The sequence below is a fragment of the Ictalurus furcatus genome, chromosome 13, assembly GCF_023375685.1.
Source record: "Ictalurus furcatus strain D&B chromosome 13, Billie_1.0, whole genome shotgun sequence".
Lineage (NCBI taxonomy): Eukaryota > Metazoa > Chordata > Actinopteri > Siluriformes > Ictaluridae > Ictalurus > Ictalurus furcatus.
The window spans coordinates 1006362-1027072 of record NC_071267.1 but is presented as its reverse complement, the minus strand read 5'-3'; the positions used below and the strand labels follow the sequence as shown (position 1 = coordinate 1027072).

At 46.3% G+C, this 20711-nt stretch overlaps 3 protein-coding genes across 8 annotated transcripts in view; all 3 read left to right on the top strand.

The window, feature by feature from the left end:
- Positions 1-1266, top strand: part of aclyb (ATP citrate lyase b) — a 14283-nt gene extending 13017 nt beyond the window's left edge. For all 5 annotated transcript variants that reach the window (XM_053639451.1, XM_053639452.1, XM_053639455.1 and 2 more), the window contains one exon: positions 1-1266. This exon is cut by the window's left edge and continues 407 nt beyond it. The gene's annotated coding sequence lies outside the window, so the exon portion shown is untranslated.
- A 1030-nt stretch (positions 1267-2296) lies between these two features.
- On the top strand, positions 2297-18919 carry klhl11 (kelch-like family member 11). Of its 2 annotated transcripts, XR_008387528.1 has the most exons (3): positions 2297-3440; positions 15828-18769; positions 18905-18919. XR_008387528.1 is itself a non-coding variant. In XM_053640215.1 (2 exons), the coding sequence occupies exons 1-2, from the start codon at positions 2800-2802 to the stop codon at positions 17407-17409; spliced, it is 2223 nt and encodes a 740-aa protein (XP_053496190.1). In that variant the 5' UTR covers positions 2297-2799; the 3' UTR covers positions 17410-18828. The 2 variants fall into 2 exon arrangements, 1 of the variants encoding a protein (XP_053496190.1); XM_053640215.1 differs by lacking the exon at positions 18905-18919 and having other exon boundaries at positions 15828-18828.
- The window catches only part of LOC128617195 (7-methylguanosine phosphate-specific 5'-nucleotidase-like), a 144282-nt gene continuing 142475 nt past the window's right edge, over positions 18905-20711 (top strand). Inside the window, exon 1 of the mRNA XM_053640244.1 lies at positions 18905-18934. The gene's annotated coding sequence lies outside the window, so the exon portion shown is untranslated. The remainder of the gene's footprint in view (positions 18935-20711) is intronic.

Sequence of the window (20711 nt, the reverse complement as noted above, 5' to 3'; positions counted from 1 at the left end):
AGCTTCCTGTTAGCTAGCGTACTAAACAACTGGTTTCATAACTTCCTATGTAGCTAATTACTTAACCTGAACTAGCTGTCTTAATAACAGCTACTCAGCTGGATAACTAGCGTCTAGTGTAATCACTAACGGTGTTGCTAGTTAACTAGCTTGAGAACTAGTAGACGTGCTGTCAAGCTACCGTGATGACTAGCCAGCTTGATAACTATCTTCCTGCTAGTTTTCAATTTAGCTAGCATGATTACTAGCTGGTTTTGATACTGAACTGTTTTTGTTCCTGAACTAGTAGGCTTGCTCACTAGCCGTTCCGATGATTACGCAAGCTAATTGGAAGCCAGTTATCACTTTGGCTAGAGTTGCTTTTTTGTTTTTTTAAACTAATTCTTTTTCTGAACTAATTACCTTCCTTGATAACTAGTTTCCTGTTAGCTAGGGTAATAAGTAGCTGGCTTCATGACCGACTGACTTGTTTTCAGCTTGTTTTTGAAGCTAATTTTCAGAGTAGCTTGTTAGCAAGAGTACTAGTTGACAAACAAAAAAAACAGCCGGCTATGAAACCAGACAGTAATTTACACTAGCCGATAAAATTGTCAGTAACTAGCTTCATATTAGTAGCACTAGTAGCTAACCATGAGAACTAGCTGCCTGTTATGCAAGGCCACTTTGATAGCTGGCCAGCTTGATAAACATTTTAAGCATTTATAAATTGTGCCAGATCAGAGCAAGGCATTCTGGGTCATTTTTGTTCTTGAAGTTCACTGCGAGGGGAAGTGGATGAGGGTGCGTGAAAAGCAGGATTGGGACGCGGCAAAGATAACTCGGTTACGGAGAGGAAGCAGTGACGTGAAGGACAGATTCTGATAACACTAACACACACACACATTTACCTGCTGTACTCCATAATGGATATAATGAAAGCAGCTCACACACTCCCAGCTGAAACTGGAAAATGATTTAATTTAACGTCTGCTGTTAGAGAGATATTGATGTGTTACAGTTTCACTCTACGCTGTGACGGCTGTGTCTCATTCACCAGCCTGACTGCATGTCCTGCAACCTTCTCTAATCATACACAAGTCACTTCCTGTCATTTTTGGGGGGAGACGGGGGTTCTCCATTACAACTCTGTTTTTATGTTTCTGTATTTAAATGTGAAATCCAGCATCTTTTTGCTTCTGCTAGATTCTGTTTTCTTTTTTCTTTTTAAAGAAATGCCTAAAACTGTAATATTGTAGAATATAATAAACTCATTCTTGGTTTATCGTGTGTGTGTGTGTGTGTGTGTGTGTGTGTGTGTGTGTGTGAACACTAAAACAAACTAAAAATTGTAAAAGTAAAAATAGTAAAGTCATTCAGGAGGAATTGCTGGAATGTATCTAATATCACACCAAGTTTAGCAGCACGTTCATTTATTTTTGACAGAACAGAAAGGTGAAAAGAAATAAAACATTTAGGTAAAATAAAAAAAGATTACTAGCTTAGTAGTGTGCTATCTACCTGTTTGGTTTTATTGCTATTCACTTCAGCTAACAGGAAGTTCCTAAGCTGGCTAGTTATTGTTGTAGCTTGTTAGCAAGAAGGAAATTTATAAAAACAGTCTGTTGTGAAATCTGACAGTAATTACACTTAACTAACTTGATAACTAGATTCATACGAGCTAGTATAATAACTAGTAGTCATTTTAACATGCAAACTAGCAGCTAACAGGCCAGATTGATCACTAGCTTCGTATTAGCTAGTCTATTTTGCTAGCTTGATAACTGGTTAAGCTCAATTAAATGAGCATAGCAGGTAAAATGTTCCTTTTAGAACAGATGTATGAAAATAAATAAGATAATGAACTTAAAATGGACATTTATGGACATTAAATTTAGCCTTTATTAGCATCTCGTGTATGTAACTTGATGAATTGTGAGGAGATTAAACGTAAAGGTTTACTTCCATAAAGGTTTACTACCAGCAAATAAATGTTTGGTTTTTTTTTTTTAAAAAATCTCACACACAAGAAAAGCAACAGTTTCTGGGGTTTTATAGCAAAAAGCAAAAGGCAGGTTTGGAAATGTTTCAATTTGCTTGTAAAATTGTCTTTAAAAAAATAATAATAAATATCGGAAGTGGATTACTGAACACAAACTACTGCTTTTGTTTTATTTATTTATTTATTTATTATTAGTATTTTTATTTTTTTTACAAAAGATGAAAGTGCACTTTTATCAGTCCTCTGTGACCTCACAGTGTTTATATAAAGTTGAACAGACAGCTATGTTTAAAAAAAAAAAAAAAAAAATGTAGGAATTTAAAAAGTAATGCTGGCGTGTTTTATATTGCAACGTCAAGCGCGTGCACGTCGACTTCATCTCAACCATGTTTACACAATAATAAATCGTTCACAAAATATATATTTCTTTATATATATATATATACATAAACGCTCATAACGGTTTGCCAGGAACGACGTTTCAGAGTGCCATGGTAACGGCGACGTTTCTGATTGGGTGTGGCGCACTGGAGGATTGTGGGTAGTGTAGTCCTTGGCCTGATTGTGAACTCGTAAATAACGTGTCATTAATTATTACTATTTATTTTTAATCAAGGAGAAACGTGTTACTATTCAATTTCGCACTAATGTTAGTTTGTTAATGATAGTTAATATGTTTTTTAAAATTTAAATTAAATATATAAAACTAGGCTAACTCGTGACCTGTCACTTTCACTTCCGGAAGCGGTCCGCTTCAGTTCTATGGTAACGTCATCCGTGTTGTGTGTGCGCGTGCGCTCCTTCGCCTGCGTTCGGCTTGTATGTTTGTGTGCGTGTGCCTGAGTCTGCTTTACCGAAGCGATTTAGCGCGTTTGTTACGGTTTCGACCGGCTGAGGCGCGCGACATGGCGGCGGCCCCAAACTCGAGCCCGAGCCCGAACTCGAACTCGAACCCGAATCCAGCCCGGAGCTCAGGTTCAGGCGCGAGCCCGGAGGAGGTGCACCGGCCCCCGGCGGCGGCGGCAGCGGCAGCGGCGGCAGCGGCTCTGGCGAGTGACGGTGAACCGGAGGAGGCCGAGCAGTTCTCCTCAGCGCTGCACTGCTCGGAGCTCGCGCGGCGGCAGAACGAGCAGCGGAAGCTCGGGCTCTTCTGCGACGTCACGCTGGCGTTCAGCGGCGGAGGAGCGGGAGGAGGAGGAGGAGGAGGAGGAGGAGAGGGCGCGGGCAGTGGGTTCGAGCTCGGCGCGCACCGCTCCGTGCTCGCAGCCGCCACCGATTACTTCACCCCGCTGCTCGGGGGCCAGTTCGCGGAGTCCGTGTCGCGGCGCGTGGAGATGAAGGAGTGGAGCAGCGAGGCGGGGCCCGAGCGCGAGACCGTCGAGAGCGTCGTGCAGTTCATGTACACCGGAGAGATCCGCGTCAGCACGAGCAACGTGCACGAGGTGCTGGAGCTCGCGGACAGGTGAGACCTGAACCTGCATAACAGTGTGGTTTTTAGTTGTGTATAATCCACTGCTTACCTGCACTCTCAGACCTGCACCTTTCCCCTGTCACCATCACCATCATCGTGACTCACCATCATCACTCACCACCATCATCACCACCACAATCATCACTCACCATCATAATCATCATCATCATCGTCACTCACCACCACCATCATCACTCACCACCACCACCATCATCACTCACCACCACCATCACTCACCACCACCATCACTCACCACCACCACCATCACTCACCACCACCACCATCACTCACCACCACCATCATCACTCACCACCACCATCACTCACCACCATCACTCACCACCATCATCATTCACCGTCATCACTCACCACCACCATCATCATTCACCGTCATCACTCACCACCACCATCATCATTCACCGTCATCACTCACCACCACCATCATCATTCACCGTCATCACTCACCACCACCATCATCATTCACCGTCATCACTCACCACCACCATCATCATTCACCGTCATCATCATTCACCGTCATCATCATTCACCACCATCATCACTCACCACCATCATCACTCACCACCACCATCATCACTCACCACCACCACCATCACTCACCACCGTCATCATTCACCACCATCACTCACCACCACCATCACCACCACCACCATCATCACTCACCACCACCATCATCACTCACCACCACTATCATCACTCACCACCATCACTCACCACCACCACCATCACTCACCATCATCACTCACCACCACCACCATCACTCACCATCATCACTCACCACCACCATCACTCACCATCATCACTCACCACCACCATCATCACTCACCACCACCATCACTCACCATCATCACTCACCACCACCATCATCATTCACCATCATCACTCACCACCACCATCATCATTCACCATCATCACTCACCACCACCATCATCATTCACCATCATCACTCAGCACCACCATCATCATTCACCATCATCACTCACCACCACCATCATCATTCACCATCATCACTCACCACCACCATCATCATTCACCATCATCACTCAGCACCACCATCATCATTCACCATCATCACTCACCACCACCATCATCATTCACCATCATCACTCACCACCACCATCATCATTCACCATCATCACTCACCACCACCATCATCGTTCACCATCATCACTCACCACCACCATCATCACTCACCATCACTCACCACCACCATCATCATTCACCATCATCACTCACCACCACCATCATCATTCACCATCATCACTCACCACCACCATCATCATTCACCATCATCACTCACCACCACCATCATCATTCACCATCGCCACCATCATTCACCATCATCACTCACCACCGCCATCATCATTCACCATCATCACTCACCACCGCCATCATCATTCACCATCATCACTCACCACCGCCATCATCATTCACCGTCATCACTCACCATCATCACTCACCACCGCCATCATCATTCACCATCATCACTCACCACCGCCATCATCATTCACCATCATCACTCACCACCGCCATCATCATTCACCATCATCACTCACCACCGCCATCATCATTCACCATCATCACTCACCACCGCCATCATCATTCACCATCATCACTCACCACCGCCATCATCATTCACCATCATCACTCACCACCGCCATCATCATTCACCATCATCACTCACCACCGCCATCATCATTCACCATCATCACTCACCACCGCCATCATCATTCACCATCATCACTCACCACCACCACTCACCACCACCATCATCATTCACCATCATCACTCACCACCACCATCATTCACCATCATCACTCACCACCACCATCATCACTCACCATCATCACTCACCACCATCACTCACCACCACCATCATCACTCACCACCACCATCACTCACCACCACCATCATCACTCACCATCACCATCATCACTCACCATCATCACTCACCACCACCATCATCATTCACCATCATCACTCACCACCACCATCATCATTCACCATCATCACTCACCACCACCATCATCATTCACCACCATCACTCACCACCACCATCATCATTCACCATCATCACTCACCACCACCATCATCATTCACCATCATCACTCACCACCACCATCATCATTCACCATCATCACTCACCACCGCCATCATCATTCACCATCATCACTCACCACCGCCATCATCATTCACCATCATCACTCACCACCGCCATCATCATTCACCATCATCACTCACCACCACCATCATCATTCACCATCATCACTCACCATCATCACTCACCACCACCATCATCACTCACCACTATCATAATCATCACCATCACTCACCACTATCATTTAGCGCGTTTCATTATGATGGTGGTGGTGAGTGATGATGGTGAATGATGATGGTGATGATGATTCACCATCATCACTCACCACCACCATCACTCACCACCACCATCATCATTCACCATCATCACTCACCACCACCATCATCACTCACCATCATCACTCACCACCACCATCATCACTCACCACCACCATCATCACTCACCACCACCATCATCACTCACCATCATCACTCACCACCACCATCATCACTCACCATCACTCACCACCACCATCATCATTCACCATCATCACTCACCACCACCATCATCATTCACCATCATCACTCACCACCACCACTCACCACCACCATCATCATTCACCATCACCACTCACCACCACCATCATCATTCACCATCATCACTCACCACCACCATCATCATTCACCATCATCACTCACCACCACCATCATCATTCACCATCATCACTCACCACCACCATCATCATTCACCATCATCACTCACCACCACCATCATCACTCACCATCATCACTCACCACCACCATCATCATTCACCATCATCACTCACCACCACCATCATCATTCACCATCACTCACCACCAGCATCATCATTCACCATCATCACTCACCACCACCATCATCATTCACCATCATCACTCACCACCACCATCATCATTCACCATCATCACTCACCACCACCATCATCATTCACCATCATCACTCACCACCACCATCATCATTCACCATCATCACTCACCACCACCACTCACCACCATCATCACTCACCACCACCATCATCATTCACCATCACTCACCACCACCATCATCATTCACCATCACTCACCACCACCATCATCATTCACCATCATCACTCACCACCACCATCATCACTCACCATCATCACTCACCACCACCATCATCATTCACCATCATCACTCACCACCACCATCATCATTCACCATCATCACTCACCACCACCATCATCATTCACCATCATCACTCACCACCACCACTCACCACCATCATCACTCACCACCACCATCATCATTCACCATCACTCACCACCACCATCATCATTCACCATCACTCACCACCACCATCATCATTCACCATCATCACTCACCACCACCATCATCACTCACCATCATCACTCACCACCACCATCATCATTCACCATCATCACTCACCACCACCATCATCACTCACCATCATCACTCACCATCATCACTCACCACCACCATCATCACTCACCATCATCACTCACCACCACCATCATCACTCACCACCACCATCATCATTCACCATCATCACTCACCACCACCATCATCATTCACCATCATCACTCACCACCACCATCATCATTCACCATCATCACTCACCACCACCACCATCATCACTCACCATCATCACTCACCACCACCATCATCATTCACCATCATCACTCACCACCACCATCATCACTCACCATCATCACTCACCACCACCATCATCACTCACCATCATCACTCACCACCACCATCATCATTCACCATCATCACTCACCACCACCACCATCATCACTCACCATCATCACTCACCACCACCATCATCATTCACCATCATCACTCACCACCACCATCATCACTCACCATCATCACTCACCACCACCATCATCACTCACCATCATCACTCACCACCACCATCATCATTCACCATCATCACTCACCACCACCATCATCATTCACCATCATCACTCACCACCACCATCATCACTCACCATCATCACTCACCACCACCATCATCATTCACCATCATCACTCACCACCACCACCATCATCACTCACCATCATCACTCACCACCACCATCATCATTCACCATCATCACTCACCACCACCATCATCACTCACCATCATCACTCACCACCACCATCATCACTCACCATCATCACTCACCACCACCATCATCATTCACCATCATCACTCACCACCACCACCATCATCACTCACCATCATCACTCACCACCATCACTCACCACCACCATCATCATTCACCATCATCACTCACCATCATCACTCACCATCATCACTCACCATCATCACTCACCACCACCATCATCATTCACCATCATCACTCACCACCACCATCATCATTCACCATCATCACTCACCACCACCATCATCATTCACCATCATCACTCACCACCACCATCATCATTCACCATCATCACTCACCACCACCATCATCATTCACCATCATCACTCACCACCACCATCATCATTCACCATCATCACTCACCACCACCATCATCATTCACCATCATCACTCACCACCACCATCATCACTCACCATCATCACTCACCACCACCATCATCATTCACCATCATCACTCACCACCACCATCATCATTCACCATCACTCACCACCAGCATCATCATTCACCATCATCACTCACCACCGCCATCATCATTCACCATCATCACTCACCACCGCCATCATCATTCACCATCATCACTCACCACCGCCATCATCATTCACCATCATCACTCACCACCGCCATCATCATTCACCATCATCACTCACCACCACCACTCACCACCACCATCATCATTCACCATCATCACTCACCACCACCATCATCACTCACCATCATCACTCACCACCACCATCATCACTCACCACCACCATCACTCACCACCACCATCATCACTCACCATCATCACTCACCACCACCATCATCATTCACCATCATCACTCACCACCACCATCATCATTCACCATCATCACTCACCACCACCATCATCATTCACCATCATCACTCACCACCGCCATCATCATTCACCATCATCACTCACCACCGCCATCATCATTCACCATCATCACTCACCACCACCACTCACCACCACCATCATCATTCACCATCATCACTCACCACCACCATCATCACTCACCATCATCACTCACCATCATCACTCACCACCACCATCACTCACCACCACCATCATCACTCACCACCACCATCATCACTCACCATCATCACTCACCACCACCATCATCACTCACCATCATCACTCACCACCACCATCATCATTCACCATCATCACTCACCACCACCATCATCATTCACCACCATCACTCACCACCACCATCATCATTCACCATCATCACTCACCACCGCCATCATCATTCACCATCATCACTCACCACCGCCATCATCATTCACCATCATCACTCACCACCACCATCATCATTCACCATCATCACTCACCATCATCACTCACCACCACCATCATCACTCACCACTATCATTTAGCGCGTTTCATTATGATGGTGGTGGTGGTGAGTGATGATGGTGAATGATGATGGTGATGATGATTCACCATCATCACTCACCACCACCATCACTCACCATCATCACTCACCACCACCATCATCATCATTCACCATCATCACTCACCACCACCACTCACCACCACCATCATCATTCACCATCACCACTCACCACCACCATCATCATTCACCATCATCACTCACCACCACCATCATTCACCATCATCACTCACCACCACCATCATCATTCACCATCATCACTCACCACCACCATCATCATTCACCATCATCACTCACCACCACCATCATCATTCACCATCATCACTCACCACCACCATCATCACTCACCATCATCACTCACCACCACCATCATCATTCACCATCATCACTCACCACCAGCATCATCATTCACCATCACTCACCACCAGCATCATCATTCACCATCATCACTCACCACCAGCATCATCATTCACCATCATCACTCACCACCAGCATCATCATTCACCATCATCACTCACCACCACCATCATCATTCACCATCATCACTCACCACCACCACTCACCACCACCATCATCATTCACCATCATCACTCACCACCACCATCATCATTCACCATCACTCACCACCACCATCATCATTCACCATCATCACTCACCACCACCATCATCACTCACCACCACCATCACTCACCATCATCACTCACCACCACCATCACTCACCATCATCACTCACCACCACCATCATCATTCACCATCATCACTCACCACCACCATCATCATTCACCATCACTCACCACCACCATCATCATTCACCATCATCACTCACCACCACCATCATCACTCACCACCACCATCATCACTCACCACCACCATCATCACTCACCATCATCACTCACCACCACCATCATCACTCACCATCATCACTCACCACCACCATCATCATTCACCATCATCACTCACCACCACCATCATCATTCACCATCACTCACCACCACCATCATCATTCACCATCATCACTCACCACCACCATCATCATTCACCATCATCACTCACCACCACCACTCACCACCACCATCATCATTCACCATCATCACTCACCACCACCATCATCATTCACCATCATCACTCACCACCACCATCATCATTCACCATCATCACTCACCACCACCATCATCATTCACCATCATCACTCACCACCACCATCACTCACCACCACCATCATCACTCACCATCATCACTCACCACCACCATCATCATTCACCATCATCACTCACCACCACCATCATCATTCACCATCATCACTCACCACCACCATCACTCACCATCATCACTCACCACCACCATCATCATCACTCACCATCATCACTCACCATCATCACTCACCACCACCATCATCACTCACCATCATCACTCACCATCATCACTCACCATCATCACTCACCACCACCATCACTCACCACCACCATCATCATTCACCATCATCACTCACCACCACCATCATCATTCACCATCATCACTCACCACCACCATCATCATTCACCATCACTCACCACCACCATCATCACTCACCATCATCACTCACCATCATCACTCACCATCATCACTCACCACCACCATCATCATTCACCATCATCACTCACCACCATCACTCACCACCAGCATCATCATTCACCATCATCACTCACCACCAGCATCATCATTCACCATCATCACTCACCACCAGCATCATCATTCACCATCATCACTCACCACCACCATCATCATTCACCATCATCACTCACCACCACCATCATCATTCACCATCATCACTCACCACCACCACTCACCACCACCATCATCATTCACCATCATCACTCACCACCACCATCATCATTCACCATCATCACTCACCACCACCATCATCATTCACCATCACTCACCACCACCATCATCATTCACCATCATCACTCACCACCACCATCATCACTCACCATCATCACTCACCACCACCATCATCATTCACCATCATCACTCACCACCACCATCATCACTCACCATCATCACTCACCACCACCATCATCACTCACCATCATCACTCACCACCACCATCATCACTCACCATCATCACTCACCACCACCATCATCATTCACCATCATCACTCACCACCATCACTCACCACCAGCATCATCATTCACCATCATCACTCACCACCAGCATCATCATTCACCATCATCACTCACCACCACCATCATCATTCACCATCATCACTCACCACCACCATCATCATTCACCATCATCACTCACCACCACCATCATCATTCACCATCATCACTCACCACCACCATCATTCACCATCATCACTCACCACCACCATCACTCACCATCATCACTCACCACCACCATCATCACTCACCATCATCACTCACCACCACCATCATCATTCACCATCATCACTCACCACCACCATCATCACTCACCATCATCACTCACCACCACCATCATCACTCACCATCATCACTCACCACCACCATCATCACTCACCATCATCACTCACCACCACCATCATCATTCACCATCCTCACCACCATCATCACTCACCATCATCACTCACCACCACCATCATCACTCACCATCATCACTCACCACCACCATCATCACTCACCATCATCACTCACCACCACCATCATCACTCACCATCATCACTCACCATCATCACTCACCATCATCACTCACCATCATCACTCACTATCATCACTCACCACCACCATCATCATTCACCATCATCACTCACCACCACCATCATCATTCACCATCATCACTCACCACCACCATCATCATTCACCATCATCACTCACCACCACCATCATCATTCACCATCATCACTCACCACCACCATCATCATTCACCATCATCACTCACCACCACCATCATCATTCACCATCATCATTCACCATCACTCACCATCATCACTCACCACCACCATCATCACTCACCACCACCATCATCATTCACCATCATCACTCACCACCATCACTCACCACCACCATCATCATTCACCATCATCACTCGCCACCGCCATCATCATTCACCATCATCACTCACCACCACCATCATTCACCATCATCACTCACCACCACCATCATCATTCACCATCATCACTCACCATCATCACTCACCACCACCATCACTCACCACCACCATCATCATTCACCATCATCACTCACCACCATCACTCACCACCACCATCATCATTCACCATCATCACTCACCACCACCATCATCATTCACCATCATCACTCACCACCACCATCACTCACCACCACCATCATCATTCACCATCATCACTCACCACCACCATCATCATTCACCATCCTCACCACCACCATCATTCACCATCATCACTCACCACCACCATCATCATTCACCATCATCACTCACCACCACCATCATCATTCACCATCATCACTCACCACCACCACCATCATTCACCATCATCACTCACCACCACCATCATCATTCACCATCATCACTCACCACCACCACTCACCACCACCATCATCATTCACCATCATCACTCACCACCACCATCATCATTCACCATCATCACTCACCACCACCATCATCATTCACCATCATCACTCACCACCACCATCATCATTCACCATCATCACTCACCACCACCATCATCACTCACCACCACCATCATCACTCACCATCATCACTCACCATCATCACTCACCATCATCACTCACCATCACTCACCATCATCACTCACCACCACCATCATCACTCACCATCATCACTCACCACCACCATCATCATTCACCATCATCACTCACCACCACCATCATCACTCACCATCATCACTCACCACCACCATCATCATTCACCATCATCACTCACCACCACCATCATTCACCATCATCACTCACCACCACCATCATCATTCACCATCATCACTCACCACCACCACCATCATTCACCATCATCACTCACCACCACCATCATCATTCACCATCATCACTCACCACCACCATCATCATTCACCATCATCACTCACCACCACCATCATCATTCACCATCATCACTCACCACCACCATCATCATTCACCATCATCACTCACCATCATCACTCACCACCACCATCATCATTCACCATCATCACTCACCACCACCATCATCATTCACCATCATCATTCACCACCACCACTCACCACCACCATCATCATTCACCATCATCACTCACCACCACCATCATCATTCACCATCATCACTCACCACCACCATCATCATTCACCATCATCACTCACCACCACCATCATCATTCACCATCATCACTCACCACCACCATCATCATTCACCATCATCACTCACCACCACCATCATCATTCACCATCATCACTCACCACCACCATCATCACTCACCATCATCATTCACCATCATCACTCACCACCACCATCATCATTCACCATCATCACTCACCACCACCATCATCATTCACCATCATCACTCACCACCACCATCATCATTCACCATCATCACTCACCACCACCATCATCATTCACCATCATCACTCACCACCACCATCATCATTCACCATCACCACTCACCACCACCATCATCATTCACCATCACCACTCACCACCACCATCATCATTCACCATCACCACTCACCACCACCATCATCATTCACCATCACCACTCACCACCACCATCATCATTCACCATCACCACTCACCACCACCATCATCATTCACCATCACTCACCATCATCACTCACCACCACCATCACTCACCACCACCATCATCACTCACCATCATCACTCACCACCACCATCATCACTCACCACCACCATCATCATTCACCATCATCACTCACCACCACCATCATTCACCATCACTCACCACCACCATCATTCACCATCACTCACCACCACCATCATTCACCACTATCATAATCACCACTACCATCACTCACCACTATCATGATCATCACCACTACCATCACTCACCACTATCATGATCATCACCACTACCATCATCACTCACCACTATCATGATCATCACCACTACCATCATCACTCACCACTATCATGATCATCACCACTACCATAATCATCACCACTATCATAATCATCACTATCACTCACCACCATCATCACCACCACAGTCATCACACCATCACTCACCATCGTCACTCACCACTATCATAATCATCACCATCATCACTCACCACTATCATAATCATCACCATCATCACTCACCACCACCATCATCATTCACCATCATCACTCACCATCATCACTCACCACCACCATCATCACTCACCATCATCACTCACCACCACCATCATCACTCACCACCACCATCATCATTCACCATCATCACTCACCACCACCATCATTCACCATCACTCACCACCACCATCATTCACCATCACTCACCACCACCATCATTCACCACTATCATAATCACCACTACCATCACTCACCACTATCATGATCATCACCACTACCATCACTCACCACTATCATGATCATCACCACTACCATCATCACTCACCACTATCATGATCATCACCACTACCATCATCACTCACCACTATCATGATCATCACCACTACCATAATCATCACCACTATCATAATCATCACTATCACTCACCACCATCATCACCACCACAGTCATCACACCATCACTCACCATCGTCACTCACCACTATCATAATCATCACCATCATCACTCACCACTATCATAATCATCACCATCATCACTCACCACTATCATAATCATCACCATCACTCACCACCACCACCATCACTCACCACCACCATCACTCACCACCACCATCATCATTCACCATCACTCATCACCACCATCATCACCCACCACCACCATCATTGCTCACCATTATCACTCACCACCACCATCACTGTCACAACCACCATCACCACCATTATTACACACCATCACACACCACCATCATCATCATCACCACCACCATCATCTTCTCATTTGAATCTTCATCAGAAAGCCTTCACCTGATCTGTGTTTCCACTCTTCTTCTTCTTCTTCTTTGTACGGTCTACCTGCTGTGTTCTCAGAACCCTGTTCCTGACTGACAGGAAAGGAACCCTGTGTGGTCTTCTGCTCTTGTAGCTCATCTGCCTCAAGGTTCAGCGTGTTATGCTGCCTTTTTGCTTGCCCCGGTTGTAAAGAGTGGCTGTTTGAATAACTGTAGCGCTCCTGTCCACTCTAACCGCATTCAGACTAATCCACTGAGATCACTCCCCTCATCCATCCCTCCATCCCTCCCTCCATTTCCATTGATTGTTGACATTAACGCACTGCTCTGCTACATCCTGATTGTTTAACTGATTGTATGAATCAGCAGGTGTTCCTAATAAAGTGATCAGTCGGTGTATATCTAGACCTGAAAACGTGATCAACTAACAAAAGCTCAAAAATAGTTAATAAAGTAAATGTAATATTATTATTATTATTATTATTATTATTATTATTACTACTAAATTAGATGTATTTCCAGGTTATTATATAAGGAATAAAACCCTCCATGTTTCGCTGTTGTAGGAAAACGATCAACAGAATGTTTAATGTCTCTTATACCACAGCGAAACACCAACAAGTACAAATTTTAAACATATTAACGATGTTGTACTTTTTATCCGTTTATAGTTACATTTAAACGATTAAACGATCGCTTCTTTTCATCCGTCAGGTTCCTGCTGGTGCAGCTGAAGGAGTTCTGTGGCGATTTCCTGAAGCGGAAGCTGAGCCTGGCCAACTGCGTGGCGGTGCACAGCCTAGCGCACATGTACACCCTGGACCAGCTGGCGTTGCGTGCCGCCGAAATGATACGCCGCAACTTCCACCGGGTGATCCAAGACGACGAGTTCTACACGCTGCCGTTCCACCTGGTGCGTGACTGGCTGAGCGATGCCGAGATCACCGTCGACTCGGAGGAGGTTCTGTTCGACGCGGTCGTCAAGTGGGTGCACCGGGGCACTGAGGACCGCGAGAGGCACTTCGAGGAGCTTTTCCGCCTCCTCAGGCTGCCTCAGATCAAACCCACTTACCTGACGCGGGTGGTGAAGAACGAGCCCCTCGTGGCACGGAACGAGGCGTGCCTCAAACTTGTCTCGGATGCCGTGGAGAGTCATGCCATCCGTTTCGAGAACCATAAAAAGTCCGCGTCCGATTCAGAATTCTGGGCAGCTTTCCAGCCTCGATTTGGACAAAACATGGACGTCATCATGGTGGTCGGCGGCGTCTCGGAAGGAGGCGACTACCTGAGCGAGTGTGTTGGGTATTTCGTGTACGAGGACCGTTGGGTGAACCTTCCGCACATCCACAATCACCTCGACGGCCATGCGATCGTAGTTACGGATTCGTACGTCTACGTGGCGGGCTCCATGGAGCCTGGATTCGCCAAAACGGTGGAAAGATACAATCCGAATCGCAACACTTGGGAGCAGGTGAGCAACCTCACGACGCGTAAGCACTCGTTCGGCCTGACGTGCGTCAAAAATATCCTCTATAGCATCGGCGGCCACGGGAATTTCAGCCCGGGATTCAAGGACGTAAGCGTTTATGAGCCGGAGCAGGACAAATGGCACAATTTGGAGTCGGCACCAAAAATCCTGCGTGATGTGAAGGCGATTAGCGTCGAAGATCGCTACGTTTACGTTACAGCGAGGACACCTGTGGATACAGACAATGACGATGGGCTCAAGACAGTGACAACGCGCTATGACACCGAGAGCCGCCAGTGGCAGGAAGTTGATTCTTTGCCCCTGATCGACAATTACTGCCTCTTCCAGATGGCCGTGGCGTCCACCAATTTCTACCACACCGCGTCCTGCTGTCCGAGGAGCTACACCAACGTCCGAGATGAAGCCGCGCGGCAGAAGATTAGTGCCCGGATTTCGGACGAGATCCTTGAAAGCCTGCCTCCGGAGGTCACCAGTGTCGAAGGAGCTGCCGTGTGCTTCCTCGGCGACGACGTGTTCGTCATCGGCGGCTGGAAAAACAGCGATGACGTGGACAAGCAGTACCGAAAAGAGGCCTACCGGTACTGCGCCGAGAGAAAACGATGGATGCTGCTTCCGCCGATGCCACAGCCTCGTTGCCGGGCGACTGCGTGCCACGTCCGAATCCCCTACCGCTTCTTGTATGGGTGCCAGAGGTACCCGATGCCGCAGAATTTAGCACGGCAGCGAGACCGGATGCAGCAGATGCAGCAGCTTCATCGACGCACACTCACCCTGCGCAGGCAGCTGCAGTCCCAGATCGAATGCTGAAGGAACGGACAATATTCAGCTGTGTTTTGGGTCCAAGCGGAAGGAAGAGTTTTCTCTGGAGCTGCTGCGCTTTTCTCAATACCGTTAACATCTTTTGGTCCAGCTTTCATCTTTTCACCGTGGTCCTAAATTTTGATTGTGCGTTGAAAGTGGGGGGTCCTCCGGGCCACTTGGGGGCGCTGACGAACGAAGAGACTCGATAACTTCCTGCCGTTTTCATTGTGTATTAAAGCTTCTTTGTATATTTATTTGTCGACTTTGATAATCGCCTGTGTTTCGGGTTCGGCGTGAAAGTCCTCAGGTCCACCAGGGGGCAACAACGGACGCCGAGCGATAACATTAACATTCCACCGTTATGGGTTTCGCATTGCGTTCTGCGTACGATATTTGTCCAGTTTTTCATCGAGACCGACCGATCTGAAATTGAAATCTAAATGTAGCTTGAACTTTTTGCTTAAACGTCAAGACATGGTGAGTTTTTAAATCCCGATGATGTACAACTGCGTCCGTATACAGCATCGCTTCCTGCGAGCGATTAGCCCCGACCCTAACGTTAGCGCTTAATTAGTGTGATGGCTTTACAAAATAAATTCCCAGTGATTCCGCTAAGTCCATGAAACGTGCAATATAAAGCAGTTATGTAACGGTCAGGCCGTAGCTATTTCAGCCAAGAATGCGAGCTGCTGTTGCTCAGAAGGTCCTCCGGGCCACTAGAGGGCAATGGTGTGTATAATGTAATAACTGTATTATATAACGTACAGGAAGGAATAACTGCTCCCGAGGCCACGTGTATTGTTCGTATCGTCGCTTGCTTCAGGTTTTGCCTTAATGTTGCGATATGTTTCATCACAAAGACAGATGAAGAACCATTTTTGAACACGCTGATAATTTTATCAGTGGACGACCAAAATGTTAGAATGGAGGTCTTTTTGTTGTTGTTGTTTTTTAAAACTAACACCTGTAGAGTCATCTTTGCACTTTGCCACATCCTGATTTGCATATTTTTATTTCCCCATTGTGTTCTGCACTTGAAACTTTAAACGCACTTCTAAAGGGACTCTGTGTCTTAATCATTATTCGTACTGAGCCTGTGTTCCAATACGACCGGACCGACCTTGTTTACTTCCCTTTGTTTACGTCTACTTGTTCACGTTAATTGTAGTTCCATTGCAGCACGTTTCGATATCGGCCGAAGGTAATGACTTTGCTTTCTTTATTCTTCTAGTTAGCTTTAAGGCTAACGGCCGAGCCGAGACGAGTCTGAGGGATACAGTCTGAGGGGAACGTGCGGGTCAACGAGGGCGCGTTAATCACCGTACAGAACGCAATGCGGAAGTGAAGCGGAAAAGGGGCCGTTACAGTAATAATTTATTGTATTTAACAGCATTAAACCATAGTGATGTTTTATTTTCTACCTCAGTGCATCCTCACGTGTGTGTTTGTGTGTGTGTGTGTGTGTGTGTGTGTGTGTGTGTGTTAATCGCTGCCATGCGAGGAAAGGGAATTCCCATCGACTTGTTATGAGGTATGTATTATTACAAGAACAGTATCTCGCTGCTACTCCAAAAAGAACTTATTATAAAATAGCTCGTTATTACAAAACCCTGGTCTTGTTATAAGGAAACGTTTTGTTATTACGAGAACATTATTTCGTTATTTTGCGAAAACATTTAGGTACAATGAAAGGACATTTTATTACAACAAGAAAACATTGTGCGGTAAAGCATCTTATTACTACAGGATAAAAAAACTATGAGAAAATCAACATCTTATGAGAAAACGTTTCCTTATTACGATAAAACGTCTCGTTAATAAGAGAACGTTTCGTTATTACGAGAGAAATTTCCTAAATGCGATAAAAATGTCATTACGATAAAACGTCTCGTTACGGTTAAAGGACATTTCATTGCTACAAGAAGACATGGTGAAAGCATCTTATTACTACAAAATAAAAGCTACGAGAAAAACATCTTAAGAGAGAACATTCCGTTATTACGAGGGCGTTTTGTTACTGAAAGGAATATGTAATTGTTTTAAAAAGAAGAGATGTTTTCTCATAAAATGTTTTTCTGTAGTAATATAAGATCCTTTTGTTTTTCGTAATATGAGCTTTAACATTTTTCTTGTAATAAAGATTCATATCTGTAAATAATAAGACGCTTCTGGTCAGTTTTTTTCTCGCGTGGCAGAGACACGTTTTCGTACATAAATAATTCTTGTGGTGGTTTTTCATTTTTATCGCCTCAAACCGTACACGAGTGTGCGTGAAGCTGCTTTATTCCGTTTTTACAGATCTGTTCACTCGACTGTGATCAGCTCCTGTACTTCTTTGACATAGTGAATTTTTATCCTGTATTATTGATCGCCTCTGCGCGACTGTAAATATTACATTCCATTGTTTTGTGTGCGCTGCCCACACGTGTTTTTTTCTTTCTTTCTTTTTTTGCAAACCATCAGGTCAAGTTTGTGCCCAGTTTGGAAGTACGTTTATGGTTTTTGAACTGCGTGTCCAAAATTTAAAAGCCAGATGTCTGTAAATTCCCCGGGTCAAGACGAGCTGCGCCTAATTTAGATTTTCCGCCATCTTGGATTTTGGAAAAACAGTTTTTGTTTGTTCACTACTTTTCTTACAAATGTTAGCCAATCCTTACCAAATGTGGCACATGTCCTCTTCAGACTAAGCCTCACAAAGCTATCGAAAGAAATTTGAACATTTCAAACGGTTTGTCCAAACTGGGCCGACGAATCGGCGAAACCGCCAAGCAGGAAGGGTGGCTGTATCTCAGAAACGACGCGACAGCACCACCTTCTGGTCAAAAGTTACAATAACATGCTTAAGAATCGAGCTGCCGTTTTTTGCTCCTCCTCCAAATTTTGCTCAAATCTCGCATAAAACGGAATTCTGATATTCAAAACCGTTCTCCCATAACGGACTGGCGAATGCGTGAAACTACACATCATTCCTGAATCCCTTTGCCTGTAGTCATGGCTCTGCTTTCCTGTGATTGCTTATGCAACAATTGTGAATGTGCAGCTCATTATTATTATTCAAGTTATGCTTTTTTCACACTGACGTGCTGATTATCGTTAGCTACGGTAGAAATATAGGTACGTCTAGTATCACTGAAACCTTTTCCACTCCCACTGAAATAACCGAAAATATTCAGCGTTAGATTATTTTAGTGCACAAACCATCTTTAAGCGTTTTTATTTTTTATTTTATTGAGATGTTGGGATTGATGTCTGTCTCCTGCTACGAGTGAACAAGTCCAAAGAACTTCCTGCCTGTGAGAAAAGTCAAA